The 21,094-nt window shown below is 34.9% G+C and overlaps 1 protein-coding gene across 5 annotated transcripts in view; it reads left to right on the top strand.

Annotated features, from left to right (window-relative positions):
- The window catches only part of CEP170 (centrosomal protein 170), a 103,271-nt gene that overhangs the window by 51,593 nt on the left and 30,584 nt on the right, over positions 1-21,094 (top strand). For 4 of the 5 annotated variants that reach the window (XM_075412623.1, XM_075412624.1, XM_075412622.1 and 1 more), the window contains 2 exons: positions 13,370-13,519; positions 19,882-20,008. In XM_075412623.1, the coding sequence (XP_075268738.1) occupies positions 13,370-13,519; positions 19,882-20,008 (277 nt within the window). The remainder of the gene's footprint in view (positions 1-13,369; positions 13,520-19,881; positions 20,009-21,094) is intronic. The other variant, XM_075412625.1, reaches the window with a different exon arrangement.

Genomic DNA, 21,094 nt, shown 5'->3' with positions numbered 1-21,094 from the left:
CCTTCAATAAATTCATAAAGATAATGGTTTTGCCTTTTACGGATTTTGAAAAGGAAACTTGACTTTTTTGAGTCAGTATTCAAAAAACTACTGAGAACTAAAGCCATTCCAAATGAAGCAAGCTTTGGCTTAGTGACTACGAATATCTACATTTAATTCTCAAGTTACAAATCTTCAATTAAATTGCATCAGAAAATGTGTAAGTCCTGTTTTTGATAAGTATAGTTGTGCAAAAAGGTTTATTTGGAAACCAGAAAAAATAATAATATTTCAAAATGGATAATTTATGTACTTTAAAAGAATATGTCTAATGTTTAATAAGATTTCAAATTATTTGTCGTCTTTAATATCCATTCAGGATATCTGGAGTCAGTTTTTTGTTTGAAACGAATGTCTCCTGTTACAGGAGAAATTCAGGAACAAGAGGTGAATGTAGGCATTAGGGATGGTAATGAAGTGCTGGTTAATATCCTTAGTGTTGTATAAAAAGCTTTAGGATATTATAAACACCCCTTACTGCTAATCTAAAAAGTGTTGCCACTAGATAGTAAAGATTCACTAGGAAGTAAAGCAGAGGTGTTTTTTATTTGAGATCTTCTGTATCCTTTCCCTTAGTATCTATACTGAAGTATTATGAACAGTGTATTTTACATTGAGTTCAGAGAGTCCTGCTGCACAATTCTTATTTGGTTTGGTATTGTGAAAGAAGTATGATACTATTTTTTATGAAGTGCAGAAGAACAGCCAGTGAAGAAAATCAGAACCAAATGGAAGCCAAAATTTCTTCGTCCAGCTGAGCCCAGCTTTGCTTCCCTCCTATGTTAAGTTGCTGATGCTGTGGATTCTGTTACGTTGCTGAAGGTGGATAAGTGAGGAATAAGACAAGGACTTTTGTTAGCCTGTTGACTGCTGTGCTGTTTTATTGAGGAAATAAGAGAATTATTGGTATACGTTTATCCATAATTCTAGTATAACCTCTCTTTCTTTGCTGGCAAGTCAATCCTTTTTCTCAGCAGTTACAATGAGTGTATGTTGGGTCAAAAGATTAGCTGAAATTGAAGAGTTACATTTGCTAGGATTGGGGTGAAAATGCACAACAAATAGCAAGGATAACTTTCTAAAACATTTCCACAAATAATGCAGTCTTGTCAGTAACAGTTTACACTGGAGTGGTGCTAAGATCTGTGTCTGGTTTCCCTGAAGAATTTCAATATGGAATAAAATACTTCAGGGCTTGGGTCTTTTTTCCATTTTACTGGAAGAACGGGTGAGAATGACCAAGATATCCAAAGTTTACTTTGTGTGGCTCATTTGGTTGGGAAACCTTAGCCTTACTCCTGTAGGCCATCTACTCTCTTCTCTGGAAAGGAACGTAAGAGCAAACCACAAATGCAAGAGAGGCATTAACTTGTCAAAAACCAAGGCATGATTAATCATGCTTGTTTGACTTAAGAATCCTGCAATATGCAGGAAATCAAAGTTAAAAGTGTCAGAAAAATTGAAAAAAATCTATCTATATAGTTTCTTAAAAGGGGAGAAAGACCTTAATGTTGCGCTGTATTGTTTCCTTCAAAAGTACCATTTTGCTTAATGTAGCCTTTTACTAAAGATTCAAGGAAAGAGACTCAAAGAAAATAGATACTTACGTGAAATGATTTTAAAAACCCAAAAAGGATGCTGTCCTGCTTATTCAACATCTTGATTTCATTTAGATTGCTAAGTATCCTTTTATTCCTCTGCTACTGTTTCAGCATCTTAAGCAAAAAGTATGCAGCAGGAAAGTCATAGAATAACAAACAACATATTATTTTTTTCTTAACCATTTTAAAGCCTGACTTTTGAAAAGAGAATATGAAAAAGGTACAAAAATAATTAGAAGGAAATTTCTGATAATTTGCTGAGCCAATGAAATTAAAATCAGACATGATATCAAGATCTGATAGGCAAGGTCACTGGAATAAAATGAATTTATAGAAATGCCCGCAGAGACTGAACTGAGTAGGAAAAGAGAAATTTGTTAAATTGCTTGAAAATTTGAAAGATTTTAAAGAAATTTGATTTTAGGGTGAAAAAATGAAGTGCATCATAAAAATATTAAGAAGATAGTTTTCAGTTGTAAGCATTAAAAAAAAAAGATGCAAGACCTGTACACTCCGGAGTCCTCCAAAGATTGTTTCACTTGTACAGCAGTTAATCATTTGGGTTGGTTGTATTTGAAAATCTTCTATGCTTAGATCAGCCATGATAGGAACTGATGGTAATTACTTAGTATTTCAGGAATAATAAGAATTATTTCTTTTGTGCTGTTACTTGAGTTTTATTCACAAATCTTAAAGATATTTTCAGAGGAAGTAAATATCACTGCCTTGTGGCCAGCTTTGAACAGGTCACTGATGACACACCATTTTTAAACATGTCTCTTAGAACAAAACAAACATCTTGGAGAATACATAGAAAGATAAATTTTTAAAATTAAGTAATAAAAAAAGAAAAAAACAACGTCAGATTTTGTAGAAGTTATGAGAAATCTCCAGCTATGTTATTAGGCAGAGACAGAGAAGCAGATTTCATTATAAGAAGATTTCATAGTTGTTTCTCTTTTAAAATATAATACATAACATGCATGTGTTCAGAACAAATACCAAAACATGAAACTATTATGGTAAAAAATGGGTATGGCTTAGGCATTCTTTGGTTTGGTTTGGCTTAAGTGAATTACATTTCTTGATATTTCTGAGTGGAAAGATTTGTTAGAGTTCCCATTGTAGAGACAGCGATTAGAATTTGCAAACAGTTGCAATCTTCAGCGGTTACCCACTGTAGCTGCCTGCTCGCCTTCGTCAGTCAGCTGGTGAGAATGCTCTCTCCACTGTACTGCGGTGCTTACATGGGATCCAGCTGTGCTTTTCACAAGTAACACAAACCCGCGCACACAAACTCATTTTGTAGTACTGAAATTTTCTCTGAAATACATATTCTGGGACTTCTAAGTTTATTTTTCAGTAACTTGACATTATTACTATTTCTTTCAAATCCTGTTGGTTTTTTGATATACAGAGACTGAGTGAACACTGCCGGTATTACTGGTATGAAAATATGTTGTACACTTACCTCTTCTAAGACTAGTTTACTTGCATTTTTATTCGATCATGGGTTTCCATATGGTCCTCTGTCACCTTTAGTTTACAAAATACAAATTCTAATCAAGGTTGGTGCTGTACTCACAAGCTCATCTCCTTTTCACTTGCTCTCTTCAGTGTAAGCGTATGGTTGTGTCTTAATATTTTTTATAAATAGAGAACACTTGAAAAATAGCAAGAAACCTTGCTTCCTAAAAGTCCTTTTATTAGCCAATGATATTTCTGCATCCCAGTGTTCAAATGTCACTTAAATTCATAGAGAAGTATTCCTTAGTAGGCAAACATGTTTAGAAAATAAATACATTAATAACGTGAAAGTATGTTATGATTTGAGTAGTTCATGTGGGCTTTTTTTTTATACTTGTAGAGCTCTTTTTAAAATTACCATTGAGAGCAGTTTCATCAATGAGTAAAAAGAAAAGCTGCTCTTACATACTACAAAGGCCACCTTGAACGTGCAAGGCATACAATATTCTCTACTCAAATAGCTTCAGAAAGCCACAACTCTTGCTAGCAGAAAAATACGCTAATTGTTTGCAGCTAACGGCTAAGTACAAAAGAAGAAATTCAGGATCTTGATTTGATTTAGAACATGTTTTCAGTGTTCTTTTAACACACAAAATACACGAGTAAGTGGGGCACAGTCGTACGATTTGACTTCCTTTACATCCAGCCATTCTGCCCTTTAGATAGGTTCAGTCCTTTCTTCTGTTAACACTTAGCAATTGCTCTCTATTTTTCACCAAATTATAAATTTTCTATCTGTTTTAATTTTTTTAAATGATCAGATGTGTTCTATTAGAAGGAAGTTGTTCTCAGCAGTCATATCAGGTAAAAAAAATCTTCCTTGGCCACAGAAAAGCTGTCTGTCAGTGGATGACAGAATTCAAAATTATGTTTCTGCAGTTCATCTTCCTTTTTGTTGACATAAAAAGACTGCAAATTATCAGGCTAATGGGTTTCCTTTTTTCTATACAGAAAAATGTTACCCATAATAAATTTTAAGAAATGAAAGTGCAAATAATTCTAGAGATGTTTAGAATATTAAATACTTTGAGGCTATTGCAGTAAATAAAAAACAACTATATGAGTTTTTGCAGGCTCTCTGGGGGTTTGGAGGGTGTGTCCCTTTTTTCTTTATTTTGTGTAGGTTTTTTTGTTTTTTCTTCTTTAGCCAATTTAATTTCATGGTATGTGTGAGTGGAAGTACTTTGTAGAACTTACTGTAGCAGAGTTAAACTCTTCTATGCATGTGTCGGAAGGGAAGGAACAGAATAGAGGCTACATGTATGTTTGAGTTCTCATTAGCGTAGCTAACCAGGGAATCTAGAATTTTATAGCAACTCATATGCATATGGGAATATTGGGCTTAGATAAAGTTTTCTTTGATCCGAAAATTGTTTTTGTCAGTCATGTTAGATTCGTGTAAATTTCCTGGTAAATAATTGATTTTTTTTATCAGCAAAGTAATTTTAGATCTCAATTCAACATACTAATTCCCAACCAGAAATAAAACTTGAAAAAAAAATACCAACATCAAACCTCAATCAATCCTTCTGCTATCTTCAAAAAGAATTGTTGCGATCATTTAATGATTTTGTTTTCAGTGCAGAGTTCATATTTTAGATCATGTTCCAACTGATTTTAAATTGGAAAAGGATGCTGTTTTAAAGTGGTTGTTTATATAGATACAGGCCATAATAGTAATGAGCTTGGTTTTAGTGTAGATGCTATTTAATTTTACTTGATTGTATGCTATGCAGAGTGTACAGTTATTCTTCAGAGAGATTCTTTTTTCCTCTTTAAAAATTTGGAATAACTAATAGTTTTGGAGGGTAAGCTGTCTTGGTGTTCATGTAGACACCAGGTTCTCTGTTTTCATTTTCTACATTTTTCTGCTCATCGTAATACTTACATTTCAGTTTGTTTTAACTGACACTTTTTTTTTGTTTTTTGAGCATGTGTATGAATAGGAATCTATACTGAAAGGCGATTATAATAAAATGGAATCTCCTTACTCTTTTCTCTCCCAGGATATGTCTGTTCCTAACATATATGTTACTGGCTAATGTGTTCCTCAGGGACTGCGTGCTTTTGGATGATTTGTTGTTGTTTCTTTTAAGTGTTCATGAAGTTTGTTTGCCAGATCTTGACTTCTCTGCTGCAAACATTAAAGTTTTATCAATAATCTTCCAGATAGTATGAAACATTGTATTAAGCTTAAAGTAACTGTGAAAAGAAGAATTGTGGACTGACAAGTTTAAGATTAATTTTATGTTAAATATTTTGAACGTAAGAATGGCAAAATTGTAAGTAGGTATTTTATTATGTTGTTACATTTGCATAGATCAGTCTAGTTCTGCAAGAAGTATAGACTAATTTGGATGTTTTCTGTCATTAGTAAAGAGTGTGCAGTGCTTAGCAGGGATTAATTTTAAAACATGGAGCTGTATACAAATCAAAACATTTTCTAAGATCTGCAAGGTTTATTAGAAAATGTATATTCTGAACTCTTTTACTAGAACTGTGTTAATCCAAAAATGTACATTTACAATGAAAGTGGAGCAGGGAGGGGGGATGTTATTCATTGCAATACTTAACATACATGTTGTTATAACTCCTCTTATTTTGAAGTTAACATACACGTTAATGGAACTCCTGTTGGCAAATTTTTGCGGTATTATAAACGGCAAACTTCCTGAGAAGAATTAAGAGACAGGGAGTAAGTTAGGAGAAAAAAAAAAAGTCTCAGCATATTTCAATGGCTGTTTAAGGAACCAGGACAGATATATCTGTTTTCAGAAAATGACTTTCAGATCTTCTGTCTTTTCACACCCTCTGTGTTTAATTGCTTTTACAATTGCTTCACCAATTTCTTCTAGAAAGAATGCCTTTTAGCTCCAGAGTGTCTTGGTTGCAGAATGACCATATTTTATGAATACAGTGCTCAAAAAGCAGTAGAACAATTCAAGCCTATCGAATTGTCTGAGCATATAATTTTGTCAAGAGTTCAGAGAATGTTTGTAATCTTTTTTCTTCCGAGGGGAGGAGTCTCAATCTCTAAACTTACTGTTTCCTTTTGAATTTGGAATTCTAAAGAAAAGGTACCTGTTTGCTATAGAGAAGAATTCAAAATATGTATCCATGTAAATGTGTAGCTGGCATCTGCTGAGAGGAAGTTATTAGACTTGGCATGTTGATCTTTTTCATTTGCTTATGTAGCTGTTTTTGTACCAGAGCTCCTTGCATCTGATTCTATATATTCAATATATAGTTAAAATGACATAAACATCTGTGAAAATCAGTAAGTGATTCATGAGACATACCCTGCACAGAACACAGTCTGTTTGCCTGGGATGGCTACCATAACTGCTGAGAACAAGTAAAAACTATTAAAATCAGACTTTTCAGGAACAACTTGGTTAAACACACATCGTGCGTTAGCTACACACAGACTGATCGTAGGCATTGTACCCTGGCTCATCACTCTGTTAAAGATGGGAGGAAAATGTTTGCCTTTTTTCTGTCCTATCTGATCAGTAACTCTGACTTTCAACAATCAGCTTACTGTATATTATGAATGTCTGGACTACCTTCTCTGGAAGAATTATGAGGAGCTCAGTCTGAACACTTAAGCGCAGCATTGCCAAGATGATCTGCGATATGAATCTGAAACCTCTTTCATTTCCCGGCTCCCTGGAATCCTCTCTTGCTGTGAATCAAGCATTCTCTGAGTGTGGCTTATCTTGCTTAGTACATCCAAACTGTTGAAATCCTGCTTGTGTTTCCAAACTCGCATCTCTTCTCTCTTCTCTCTCTCCCCTCCCCCCCTTTTTTTTTCTTGCTGATCTGACTGTATTAGTTCACAGCTTATTTTCTGAAATCTACTTTTATTTGACTTTCCTGACAATCAAATATGTTCATCATCTTCCTTTCCCCAAAAAAGTTAAGAAACATAATTGCTAATGTAATTTACATTCCCATCACTTTACAATGGCAAATACCTTGTTTCAAATTTAAACACTTGCTCCATGTTTTATTTTGACAGGATCTGTTTGCTGTGGTCTTTAGTGCCCTGTGCAGTACAGCCCCTTGTCCTTTACCTGTGCTCCACTTTGATTTAGTTTGGTTTTTTAACTGTTCGTCTTTGCATTCTCTTTTACAGACTATTTGTCTTTGGGTTTTGTTCTGCTCCTTGTATACACATTGCCTGCACTGAAATTAATAGCATTTAAGTCATCATCCTTTCCAAATACCTCTGCAGATTGTGGTTGTAACTGTTGTCAGGATCTGAAGGAAAAGAAGGAGAATTATTCAAATAGTTCTAGTTTACAAATACCATCATTAATGGATAGGTTCCTAGTTCTAGCTCTCTGAATTGCAACTGGAATCCTTCTTACTTATCTGTTGGTTTTCTGTTAATAATATTATTAGTAATTACTGCATATCCTGTAGGTGAAGACTACAGCAGTAAGACTTGGGGAAACTTTAGAAACTCAAAATTTTAAAGCTAGATAGAATTTTTCAGATTTCTGTTTTGAATAAAAGTTATGCTCCTAGTTTGTGTTAGTGCTCTTAGAAATGCTTTCTAATGCTTTGTGTAGTAAGTATGTGTGTAGAACAATAGAATCCTTGTTCTAATATACATGACTTGCTATAAAACTGAGTGAGCATCTCTATTAGGAGTTTCAGATAAGACCTTTTTTCCCCGTTGGTATCAGTATCTTCAGTAATGATGTGAAAGAGGACCTAGATCTATGGACATTAAGTACTGAGTAATTGTAATATTGTAGAACTGCAGTATGGTCTTTATAAACCATGAAATAGTTTAAAATTAATGTCCTAAAACTAAATAAAAGTAAATATAAAGTCCGAACATCAGGAACTGGGAAAGGCACGTAAAAGAGATACAAATGGAAAAAGTTTTTGTTACTCAGGAACGTTTAAGTTTATAAAAAGCATGTAAAGAAAACATCAAGCGGGGTGGATTTTTTTTTTTTTTACCTAACCCATTTTCTTCCGTTTGATTCAGAAAAATGGATTCTGTTGCCATTAATTTTTCTGACCAGTTTTTATTTTGATTTCTAGATCTCACATATGTGTCAATAAAGAAAAATGTCTTCTGTGGTTTGAAAGAGTTATCACTTTTGATAATTAATCCTGAAGTCGTTGTACTGACCTCTAGTATAGTTCATCTGTGTTATAAAGATATTAATTCATCTGCTGGGGGGCAGGAGAGGGAGGAAAGGAGAGTGAACAAGACCAATTCCTGAACACTAAAGCTAGCTTGTGTTAAAGCTGTGTTTCAGCTATGGTGACGAGCAGGTGTGCTCTGAGTCATGAACTGTTTTCACAGGGAAATGCCTGTGGCCTGCCAAAACAGATTACTCTGCTTTCTACAAAATTAGCCCTTGCAGAAGAGGACAAGGCACGTGCTCAGGCTTGGTCCTGTAACTCGTGCTGTCTCCAAAACTATGCCACTACTTCTTGCAATGCTTGCATCTTGCTTGTATTGTGTTACATAGATTTTGTTAAATCTTGTTCGTTATTGGATAAAGAATTTTAAAAATTAGTGGTTTATGTAGATAAAGTTATATTCTCAGCTACAATATTGGGAAAACTGTTGCTGAGATAAAGTGATGGAATTTATTAATATCTACATCAAGGTGCAGTTGTTTTGCCATCAGGTGTTTTGTACTTCGCCTCTGTACTTTTCAGGCTGAGTTTGCATTCCAGCAAGTAACAGCGTGATGTTTTGGGGCTGGCTTTATTTTCAGCCTGCTGGTTTGTCCCTTTGTTTTACTGGTGGCACTACAGGATGTAAATGGAATATCACAGAGGGGTGTTTGGAGAGCCTACCGTTCATTGCTTTGAAGTTGAAATGTATGTGTCAGGAACTCCCTTTTCCCCTGATTTAGGAGACGTCGTTATAGGTCAGCCATTGTGTTGGCAGTTTTGCAACTGAGAAATTATTGGATTTCCCTTTGGGATTTCTCAAGACTGACTCTTTGAGCTAGAAGGCTGACCTGAGATGCTAAGTTATTGTCTAGAATCACTGTTATTAAGTATCACAGGATCATGTAAGCTGGAAAGGACCTTAGGAGGTCTCTAGTCCATCCTTCTGTTCAAAGCAGGGTCAGCTTTAAGGTCAGACGGGTTGCCCAGCACTATCCATTTGGGTCTTCATACCCTACAGGGACAGAGACTAGGCAGCCTTGCTTGGCTGTTCTCAGAGTGAAAAACCTTTTCTTTATATCCTGTCTGAACCTCTCTTGTTTCAACTTCAGCAAGTTATCCGTTGTCCTGCTGCCACGTACCTCTGTGAAGAGCCTGGCTGTCATCTTGCTACATGCCCCATAGGTACTGGGGACTGTTGTTAGGCACACCCAAAGCCAACACTCCAAACTCATCAAGCCTAGCTTTCCCAGACTCTCCCCACAGGCAACGTGCTTCAACCTTGACCGTCTTGGTGGCCCCTGCTGAGCTCCCTCCAGTTAGACAATGTCTGTCATGTACTGAGAGGACCAAAACTGGATGCAGTCTGTCTATCACCTGTTAATCTATTTGCTTAAGAGGTCAACTGGGTTGCAGGTTAAACAAAATTATGTTGACTGCATTTCATAAATGGGGCTTGACTTTCTACAGCTGTTGTTCCCTTGCCATTCAAAATGTCCTGATTTGTAATGGAAATTGTTTCATGCTTCATAAAGTTTTTGAAACACTTTAAACATAAAGTAGCTGTTTTTAAGCACTTTTTAAACACACAGAAAACTTTTAACTTCCCAGAATGATTGTTTATAGGAAGTTGTTAGCTTGGAAATACCTTTTTCTGATAGTTTTGTTTTTAAATGACATCTGTTTAAAAAACAGCATTAATATATGTTTTGGATTTATTTTAAAAAAAAAGATTTCTAGGAATTATTTTCTTCATGCTGCATACAGCTACCTAAGTTAAAAAACAAATGTATTACTCCCCATCACCCAGACTCTCTCCAAAAATGCAAGATCATTATTTTTTGAAAGTCCTTATTGTTTACAGTGACATAATAAAGTGTAAAATATTTAGGAAACTTCTTTTTTTCGTTGACAGGTGTGTGCTGGATACATGTGATTCGAGATGCTTAGCAAAGTTCTTGAAGTCGTAAATGAAGTCATAGATTCCATATACCTGCTTTATCAAATCTAAAACAAAAAATAAGCATTCATCTCATTTTCAAACAACTTGCTGTGTCCAAACCTGTATCTTGGAATCTGGCTTCATCATTTTCTTCCCCAAAACACGGTTAATCAAAATACAGGTGGTAGTTGCTTCTGACAAATAGAAGCTTTACAGAAAGAAACTTCAGTCTTTTTGTATAAATAGATAAGAGATGCAGTGATTGGTGACATCAGCATTCCCTCAGGATTTTTTTGGTTTGGTTAAGTTATCTCCATTAAATTACTTTGGAATCATGAAGATATTTACAGAACAGAAACATCTGAAGAATTGGAAGCCTTGAAGAATGTCATTCAGTCTTTACGGGAACATGCAGGTCTCTGTCGGTTCAGGTTTCAATCACAACAGCCCACTGTTGGCACACATACCTTATCACAGCAAACCATAAAGTACATATTGCATTTTTCTAACTGGTAGAGAGATGGTTTCTGCCAGAAACCTTCAGGTTATTCCATGGCTGTTTCTGTTTGAGGGTATACTCTCATTATTTGGTGAACAGCGCAAGTGGATTGGTTAATCCTGAAATTCTGATAGTATTAATTTTCTGCAGATGTGTGACGGGTGTGTAAGTGATGTTCTAAATTTTGTCAAATATTGGACGTGAGTTGTTTTATCTTTTGCATAGTTTTAATATTTAAAGTATTAATGGCATTGTTTTCAAAGGGGTTTTACATATCACAGTTCAGAAATTTAGTCTTTGGGCTAAATCACACTTGTGTGATGAATCTCTTCTTTCTTGCTGAGAAGAGGAGCTTTACAGTTGTGTAGCAATGGAAGGTGCAGGTGCATGCACATACCAGTACTCCTAAATGTAAAATGTACGTGTAGTGCAAAAATATACATTTAAAGAAGAAGATGCTTTCCTTTTCTTGATATTAATAGTGTCCCCAGATATTTTGCTTATCTTTTCTGGCCTATGATATCCCTACTATATATACAGAGGGAGCATTAGGAGTAGTATTAGGAGGTAAATCTTTTACTTGGATCTTATTGCTACCATATTACCTTTCCCAGAAAAATAGACAATATTCAAATTTGTTTTTGCAGTCATTTCAGCAATAGAAGAAGAATAACAAAATTTGCTTAAATAGGACTTCAGTACTAGAAAAGGTGAGACTGAAAGAAGCCTTAGGTGCTGTTGTTTGTGATACAAGTAAAGAAATTTGGTATGGCAAATGAATGTGCCACCAGATTGTATGAAGCAATTTACATGCTGCGTTTTACTCCTGTAGTCCTGATTAGATATGGAAGTGTTGAATTCATATTTTCCTTCAGGTGCTTATGCGATAAAATTAGAATTTGCTTTCATTTAGAAGAGTATGTAAAACTCTGTAATCAATGGAACTACATTAAACAAGAAAAAAAAAGTGGCTGCAGAATAGCGATACATTCAAAGAAAGGAGGCAGTGGATGATAACTGGTTTATATCTTCAAAAATTGCTACAACTGTACAAATCAAAAGTACATCATTAAAGAGAAAACTTACTTTATATCACGTTATATCACACTTTTTCTAAGAACAGAAATATTTATACAGTACTGTCAAGCAACTCGTGCATAGGTGAATTTAGACATGATTTATGTATTCACTGAAAACTGGGGAGCATTGCCTGAATTTTAGAATTGTAGAAAGCAGACTTTTTGCTTGAGAGCAAAATACAATTCCAACGCTTTTGAAAAAGCTTCCTCAGTTATGAATGTATGAATACTATAGGAACATCTTTCTGGACATTTAGAAGAGCATAAGTAGGAGTTGAATGACAGGGTGCTTTATTTTTTTTTTCTCCATCTGCTTCTCAGAGACTAAGAACCACTGTGGTTTGTGGCCATCTAGTGGTGAATCCGTTTTAAATACACTAACCTTGTTACGAATTCGAATAAACCAGTCCTCTAGCTTAACTGTACAAAACTGAATTACAGAACAGTTTTAGGGGAAAAAAATAATTCTGTATGTCTTGTTCTGTTTTGGACTAGTAATTTTTTTTGACAGGATGAAAACATCTATGAAAGTCATTTCCTTCTTTCCTTTTCTTTGCCTTTCTCTAAAACAAAACAATTTTTCGTGTTACAGTTTCTTTTTAGTAGCCAGATTTAATATGTGGGGTTTTCTGTTTTTATTCTGTAACTTTTTTAATGTCCAAATCTTCAGTAGTAGTGAATTTATTATTTCTTAGGCAGAAATTGATACATTTTATAAATTATATGTTTCCAAGATACAAAATGTTCTCTAAAATAGCTCTGAAGTATACATCAGTTCTGAAACCAATTCGTATTACTTAATTTGACAGAGAAGATATTGGCTCTCCTGCTTAAGTCCTTATTACTAAATTGCTTTGCTAATAACATTTTTCTAGTATTTTTCTCTGAACAATGGTTTTAAATATAATGGAAAAATTATTCTATCACAAGCAGAAGGGATTAGTAGAAGTATCAGCAGGAAGCAGTGTAGTAGAAGTATGGCAAGTCACGTCTTGAATGAGATGAGGCTACATGGTTTTTGAGACCTGGTGGACTTCTAACATCTGCTAAGTCCCTGACAAATGGAAAACTGAAATTTTGTTTGTATTAGAGAAGTAATTCAAAAAGCATGTTTGTAGCAGATGTAAGCATTTGTATTTCTTGTTTTCACTAGATAATGGCAAAAATGTGACAGTTTGATGGTTCTAGTAATTGGTTTTGTCCTTAACTGGGAAATGGACTGTAAAATGGTTTTTGTAATGACTTTGGCTTAACCTTCTGTTTCTTTCATCAAAGGGTCATTTTTTCATATCTGACCATTCCAACTAGCAGTTTCTTGAATTTTCAGTGTTGACATAGCCTTCTGCTCTTTTTTTAATTGCTGTAGATGTTTCTTTCATTTAATTTGTAGATTTCACCAAGATGATAGATAAGCATAGTACAACAAAAATTATTTAAACTCACTATCCAGCATGTCACCATCCATCCATTAACACTGAACATTGTATCAGGCTGGTATTGGGTTAATGTATGTAATGGTTTGTTTCATTTTCAGGTATTTGGAGTGGATGACAGCCAGGATTATAATAGGCCTGTTATCAGCGAGAACCACAAAGATTTAGTAAAAGATTGGGCTATAAATTCTGCTACACTAGTGCTGGAAGAAAAAAGACCACTGAGTACAACTGGATTTCTTGACACAGAGGTAGAATTTAATTTTTGATGGTCTTCTTTTTTCTTCCAATAAGAGAGAGCACTAATAACTGACCAGTAAGTGTTAAACAGCAAACAAAACCTTGCCTGGAAAATATTAGCTCAAATCTATAAGTATTTTGTTTTTCTTAGGCCTTCATTGCATTATCAAAACTTCTCTGTCCAAGACAGGCACACTACATTGTGAAGGTGTTTTAAACTTTGCTACCATTCTATATGCACTAACTCCAGTGTATTGGAAATGTAGCAGGAGCTTCTTTGCAACATTATATTTGCAAAACACATTTGCACAGTATATGTTGCTTGTAAGTTATGCAGCAGAACTGAGGAAAAGCTGATTATGTTTTACAGCCCAAAGCAAGTAACTATATTAAAATTCAGAAATAAGGTGTATGCATTTAATGTGTGATACAGAGTCAGCTAGGAAAAAAATGATGGATAATACAATTCAGATTTTTTTCTGAAGCCAGAGGACTTCAGGTTTATACATTCGTGGTTTGAGTTCTCAAGTGAGATGCCACTCATGAGAAGTCACTGATGTTGGTTGCCTCAGAAATAGTGTAATTGAATCAGCTGGTGAAAGATTAGGCAAAGAAAAATGCCTGTTCTTTATATATGACTCAGAATATGCACACAAGCTAGACGTTAATTGTATTTCATATTGAAATATTGGGAGACATTCTGATATCGTTGCAATGGAAGAACTATAACTTGAAATAAGTTGGGAACAGAACGGGCTCACACTTAAGCAGAATTAATCTGGTAACAGTAACAAAGCACACCACACTTACTCCTAGTTGCCATGGCAAGCTATTTTGGAACTATGATCCTGTAAATTAGCAAACTTTATAAATAAGCAAATTTTCTGGAATATATCGGGAGCTTAAAGTATGACTTTGTGTGCCTGCCATGCAGATGCATTGGTCTTAGTATCTAGGAATCTGTTTCTCCTAGAGAAGGTGTGCTTTATCGTGGTTTTATTTTAGCTACTGTGCAGTCTGGATATATTAAGTGTGTTACTGTACCTAGATCAGTATATTTGAACATTTTCTCTAAGGTTACTGCTTCAAGTAGACTATAGCTAAAATAGCGTGGGCATATCATGTGGAAGAATTTGACAAACTTTGCTTTTCATCTCGCTGCTTTGCATGAATCTATAACCACAGTCTTTCTCTCTCTGCTTTTTCATGCATTTTGCAGCATTCAGCTCTGTTGTGCCTTATCGGTTTTGAAGATTATTAAAAGTATTGATATTTTATCATTTCTATAATTTCATAAACAGCAGAAGAGTGTGTTATTAATTTAATGAACATAATTGAGCTTTCCAGGTGTCATATTTTGCAAATAACAGGGGTTGATTTCAGAAGACTCAGACTTTTGCAGTCATAGGGCAGGTTTAAGAATCCTTCTGGCACTAGCATAGTAAAACCTGCATTGGTTTAGGTTGCAATTACGACAATGATGCCTTTTTATTACTGTGGATGCTTTGCTGAGTAGAAAGGTCTTCGTATATTGGGAAAGGAATAGATTACTTGGCATAGTCTTAATTTACAAGACTGTTACAAGGCATGATAGAAGAAAAAATGAGAGTTGTTTGGTAGGTAGAGGAGCAAAACTGACATAGCAATGTGGATATAGCAAGGTGAGATGAGGATGGATGAAGATGGAAAAAAGCTTACCAGAGAAAGTTAAAAATAGAAGTTGGTTGATAGGTATCTAGATGTAAGAGAAGCTAATTCAGAAGAATAGAGGTGTATTTCGTAAGATCGTAATGGAAAATAATCATGAGGAGAACTATTTAGAGAAGATTGTAGTATTTCAGGTCTCATCACCAAAACTTACATGCAGTTTTTTGTATCATTAGCAAAAGTAGAGGCAAATGTGTTTAATTTGTAAAGTACGTGTTCTCGTTATACACTGACTTTTCTGCTTGTGGTTTTTGGAAGACTTAGAGCATTACTGAGCTGCAGATCGTAAGTTAATAAACCTTATTAAAGATCTTGGCTAAATAGTCAGGTAACCTCAGGGTAGCTCAGTGTTCCAGGCTTGCATCCACTCAGATAGTGGGTGGTCCTTGTTTCAGCTGCTCATCACAGTTGTAGCTGTAGATGATTTAGCAGAATGAGGCGAATGCAGGGCATAATTGACATAGAAAAAGCAGAGAATAAAAATGTGAGAGATTTCAATTGAGGAAGGTGGAAAAGATGTCTTGGGAAATTATGAAGATTTTCTAAAAATGAGTTTAGAATTTGTAGATTATTCTGAACTTAGGTATCTTAACCTTAGAGGGTTCATGAAGTATTGTGAATAATGTGCATGGAAAGGACCTAAAAAAATTGCTTTTCATATAAAGAAATTCTCAGCTTTTCCTTTGCTATAACAAACTTTGGGACTTTGGAGCAGTGTATGTCATGAGACTAAATAAAATGCAGAGTGAATGTCTGACACAGTTGGATTGAGCCTGCCTGCGCTGGTTCCTGCCTTTTCAATGATTACATATAGCCAGTAAAAATACTAAATCCATCTATTTAAAATATTTAAATGTTTTTATTTTCTATATTATAAGCTGCCACTTGCCAACCAAGGTAAGTGTGATTTAAAAACAAAAACTAAGTAAGATAGAGAATAAAGAGGGTATTATTGTTGTTGTTATTATTTATTATTGCTTTGTGAGCTTGATTAATAAAAATACTGTAGACATTTGGGCTGTGAATTATCCATCCAACTTCCATTTAATTTTCAGTGACCAGTTATCTATGCTAACCACTGTTCTTAAATAATGTACAGGGTTTATCACCATTGTCTTTGATGGGATTCTTAAGGACATACCTGCTTTTTGTTTGTTTTGTGTGAGGGTTTTTTATTTTTTTGTGAAGACTGCAGCATAGTTAGAAACTTGGTTCCACATCTGCAGGGTCATTGCTGCCATTGACTATAATATTCCTTTTCCTGTTTTGAATGCCCATTTCGTGTCTTTCCCACAGAAGATAAATAAAATAATACCGCTGCCGTTCTGAATACCGAATAACTTTATTCATTTAAATATTATCTGTATTGCTTCTTAGCAGTGGAGAACTGCTGTGTGTATTTAGAGGCAGTATTTCCTTTTGTTTATCCTCATATTACACTAATTTTGAAACCTTCTGTAGAGCAAACCATTCAGCCTGAAGTTTGATGCTTGCTTGTTGTTTGAACTTAGGGACTATACTGAATCATAGGATGATTGTGTCACTAATGTCATGTGGCTGTGGAAAGGCAAATATGACCCTTGGATACCCTGGGAAATGTATTGTCAGTAGGAAAGGGCAGTGTTGTCACCATGGTAGAAAGTGCTGGTGAAACTTCTGCTGAAGTACTGACACTAGAATTGCTGCCAGTATTGGTTAAGCAGAGACTTAACAAGACAAGACTAGAAAAGGTACAAAGAGGTATACTCAGATTATTAAGGGAATGGATATTTGCCTTACAAGAACAGATTGGTACAATTCATTTCATCTAGTAAAGTAGTAGCTGAGATAGGTGTAATTGCTGGGTTTTGCTGTAGAACGGGAGTAAATGCAACAGAAAGAAAAATAATTATTTGAGATAGATGTCAGTGTTGCTCCAGGAGCAAATGTGAAGATGTTGGCTGTAAATAAAGTGAGTACGGAAATCTGAAGAAAAATCATCACCCTAGAGGAATGTGGTTCTGAAGCAGGTAGGGTGAGGAGGGACTAAAAGAACTGCTTTCAAGACAGAACTTCAATTTATGAAAGCATGGTGTAACATGATTCTTACAACATGAGATGACTGGAGTCTGTGCCTGAAAATACGTCTGGCTTTTTTTTTTTTTTTTTTTATTCAGCTTGTTGAAATTTATTTAAAAAAATATATTGTTCTGCTCTGAAATACTTCCAGGTGTCGTGTGTGTGCTGTGGGGTTTTTTCAGATATGGAGCCTGAAGCCCTAAATCTTCAGGCTGAATAGTAAGTCTGTAGAAATCCGTTGATACATTTTCTGAAGATCTGTTACTCCACGTGAGTTTGTATATGCAATAAGGGGCCAGTATCTTTTATATAAATCCAGCTTTTCTGAAAGACTACGAAATTTGGTATTCAGGAGAAGGTTTGGAGGATTGCTTACTTGAGAGCCTGTAAGGTGAAAATTGATATGGATTATGGGAAGAACATTAGGATAACTGAATGTGACTTTTTTTAATCTGTGTTTTATAAACCTTTCACCCTTTGGATGTGCTTAGACTACTATCAAAAGAAACTGCTTTTCATAGCTTTGTTGTTTGTGCTTGTCTATGCAGAGGGTTGGCAAAACACACATTTACATCCACTGCGATGCAGAAAAGGTTTTTTTGGCATTGTAATTACTTTCAGAGAAAAGTAAATAATCATGTTGCTTTACCATAGTTAATCTGAAAATTCTTTGTTTCTCTATTGTGAAGTAGAATTCAGGTATCTGATACATATCATATCTGTATCACTGGAATTGGTTAGGTGTACACAAGGAACTAGCTGGAGTTTTCTGTAGCACAGATAATTGGGACATCTATCGTATTTGGGTTTGGGTGTAATTAATTGTTTTATTAAAGATGGGAGTTCACTGGTACAGACAGGAAATAGAGAAAAGAAAGTTTAGTGATGTGAAAAAAAATGAGGCTTCAGCGGTAGTTGTTAGTGCATAAATGCTGCACATTTTTGCATGGGTTTTTTGTAATACTCTTTCTGGCACCCTTTTCCTTGCATTGTGTTCAGAAATGCCCATAAATAACAGAAACATTGAATTGCTTTCCTCTGTTGTTATTAGACTTGAATTTTATAACATTTTGATTCTAAGAAATGATTTCACAATACAGAAATTTGTATAATAGTTCAAGCAAATTATTTGGTGCATCTCTGACTTACTACATTCATAATATTCTGAAAAATAATTCTGATGTTGTACTTGTTTGCATTAATTAGGGTCATTCATTTAATCAGGAGAAATTCAAGGTCATAAATTGAATTCTTCTCAAATGTCTAAGTAACTTCTAATTTGAAAGAAGCCATCATACACTAGATCACATTGTTTGCCGTTCCATTTCTGCTAAATAAATTGTATAAATTTACAGAGTTGATTCCTGGTCAAAGACTAGAATCCCAGAGTGGCCAAGGCATTAGGCAAAAATCAACATTTTGAGTGTAAGTGCCAAGATTTGGAGAGGCAGCAGAGCTTCAGCTAACCTTTGAAACAGCTCCTACAATTTTCCTTATTAAGAAAGTTACTGGTATCTCCATGTCCTTCCCATCTCTGTTGTTGTTCTTGAATTGTGGTTTCTCATTTGACTTGCTGTGGTTATGTAACTCCATTGGAACTGTAGTCAGTGACTTCTGTCATTTGCAGTGCTTTGTCTTTTGAGTCCAAGAAATCCGACTATGTAAACTTCGATAAAGCCTTTGACAGTGTACAGCCCACGTGTGTGCATGCATGTGCATATATATATATATATATATGCATCGACAGTTGCCTGCTGTCTTTTTTTGGAAACGTGAGCAAGAGAGACGAGAATATATTGGATAAAACAGAAAGATTGCATTATATTTAGAAATCAGCTTTTGGAAAAAAGAATGCTTAAGATACTATAACAACACAACCTAAGAAGATGATTTAATTTTATATTTACTTTTTTAACATTTTACAAATTTTCAAGATTTCAAAAGGCTTACCATCAAGAAACGAAATTAATTTCCTTTCTAGGTCACTGCAAAAAAATACCAGATACCGATTACATTGACTTCACTGTTACCCAGTAGGATGGTTTCAAACTAACCTTTGCTTCTTTTTTTGTTTAGGCCAAATAAATGACTTGATCTTCCTTTCCTTTCCATCATAAGTTATCTTACTCTTTCAATCCTTAAGGTAGTCTTTCCGTAATGAAGTAAATACAATATTGCATCTGCACAAGAGGGTCTTCTAAACTGGTAAAATGTCACTTCTTGTCTTCCTGACACATGTTTTTAATTTTTAAACACACACCTCCTCAGACTCCATGTTTTTTTATCCTGCTCTTCTGAGCTGAGGACTGAAATAATCTGTTTTCATAACTAGCACATTTTCTACTACTTTTTATATAGTTTCTGGCGTTTAAAAGTTCACTGCACTAGGAAATGCCATTTATTCTGTACTGATTCTGCAACTATATAGATTTTGTTTGTTTGTTTGCCATTCTAGAGCTGGTAACTAAAATTTATTGAGGTAAGCTTTTTTTCACCTTCCTTCAGGAAAATAGTGTCTGACTTGTCTATTCAGGACAAACCTGGAAAGAGGACATGCCCATGTTCATCAAACAGTTGTAATTTTTCTTATGCTTTTTTTCTTCCTTAGGAAGGTTCTGCTGTCCCTGGAAGTAAACGTTGGGTATCACAGTGGGCCAGTTTGGCTGCTAATCACACACGTCATGACCAAGATGACATCAGATTGGAGTCTTCTGTGCCTGCACCATTAGAAAATGGTATTACAAGCTGTTCTTGTTGATATAATTTCTGCTGAAGACACCCATGAAAGGGAGAAGAGAGTGATTATGTACCTTCAGCTTTCTTACTCTTACTGCCTCATCTTCACCTGAAATTCTTTCGTGTCATTGAGAACAAACAGCATAAAAACAAGCTCAACAGTAGTGGTGTTTGGCATGGCAGAAGAGTGCCAATATTAAGCTGAATATTACTAAAACAAAAAATATAAAAACTGTTTAATATTAAGGAAACTTCCACTTGAAATCAGTTTGGGTTCATCTGCATAGTATGTTTCTTTCCTTACATCTTTCTCAGTACTGACCCCAAATTGGACTTCGTCGGATTGATTGTTGAACCATCCAACCTGAGATTTCATTTCAGTTGTTATTCATCTGAAGCACAGCATAATTCCTTATCCTGGAAACATAGAAAACCTTCTATGTTTCTTGAAAACCAAAGAAACCACCTTCTCAGCAATGAACAACTTTATCTCCCTTTCTTGTGAGTGCCAGATGGTCAGGCTATGTCTCTCCTTAGTTAAAATATGCACATTTGTATTTTAAATGTTTTGTTCTTTAAGATCTACACTCTTCACTCTTTAGAGTTGCTTACCTTACTTTACTTCTCCTCTGCTGTTTTCTTCCACTCAATTTCACTTCAGAGATGATTTAGCACAGAATTCTAGTGTCGTTTCTATGTCAATACTTGTGTATTGAGATGGAGTTAATGTAGCTCTTCATTAAAAAATTGACTGATAACTACAAAGGGATGTCATATTAATGAGTGCTTCATATTCTGAAAGTGATACGCTGTTTAGTGATCAAGAAGTAACTAATTATCAGTCTACTACTTGAGATAATGTTTTTGTCCTGCAATTCCAGCATTTCCTCTTATTCCAGCTGACTTTGAAATTTTCAGAATCCAGACAAAGTTTAAAAGATTTTTAATTAGGGAAAAAAATGTAGTTTAGAAGTAGAAATGTTCTTCTGTATACACAACTTCTGAAGATATACTACCATCTACAGAACATGTCCAATAACCTGTTGTTAGACATTGGTGAAAAGAATAAATTATTTTTATTCTAT

This window comes from Opisthocomus hoazin, chromosome 2, assembly GCF_030867145.1.
Source record: "Opisthocomus hoazin isolate bOpiHoa1 chromosome 2, bOpiHoa1.hap1, whole genome shotgun sequence".
Classification (NCBI taxonomy): domain Eukaryota; kingdom Metazoa; phylum Chordata; class Aves; order Opisthocomiformes; family Opisthocomidae; genus Opisthocomus; species Opisthocomus hoazin.
This window is presented reverse-complemented; position numbering and strand designations above follow the sequence as displayed.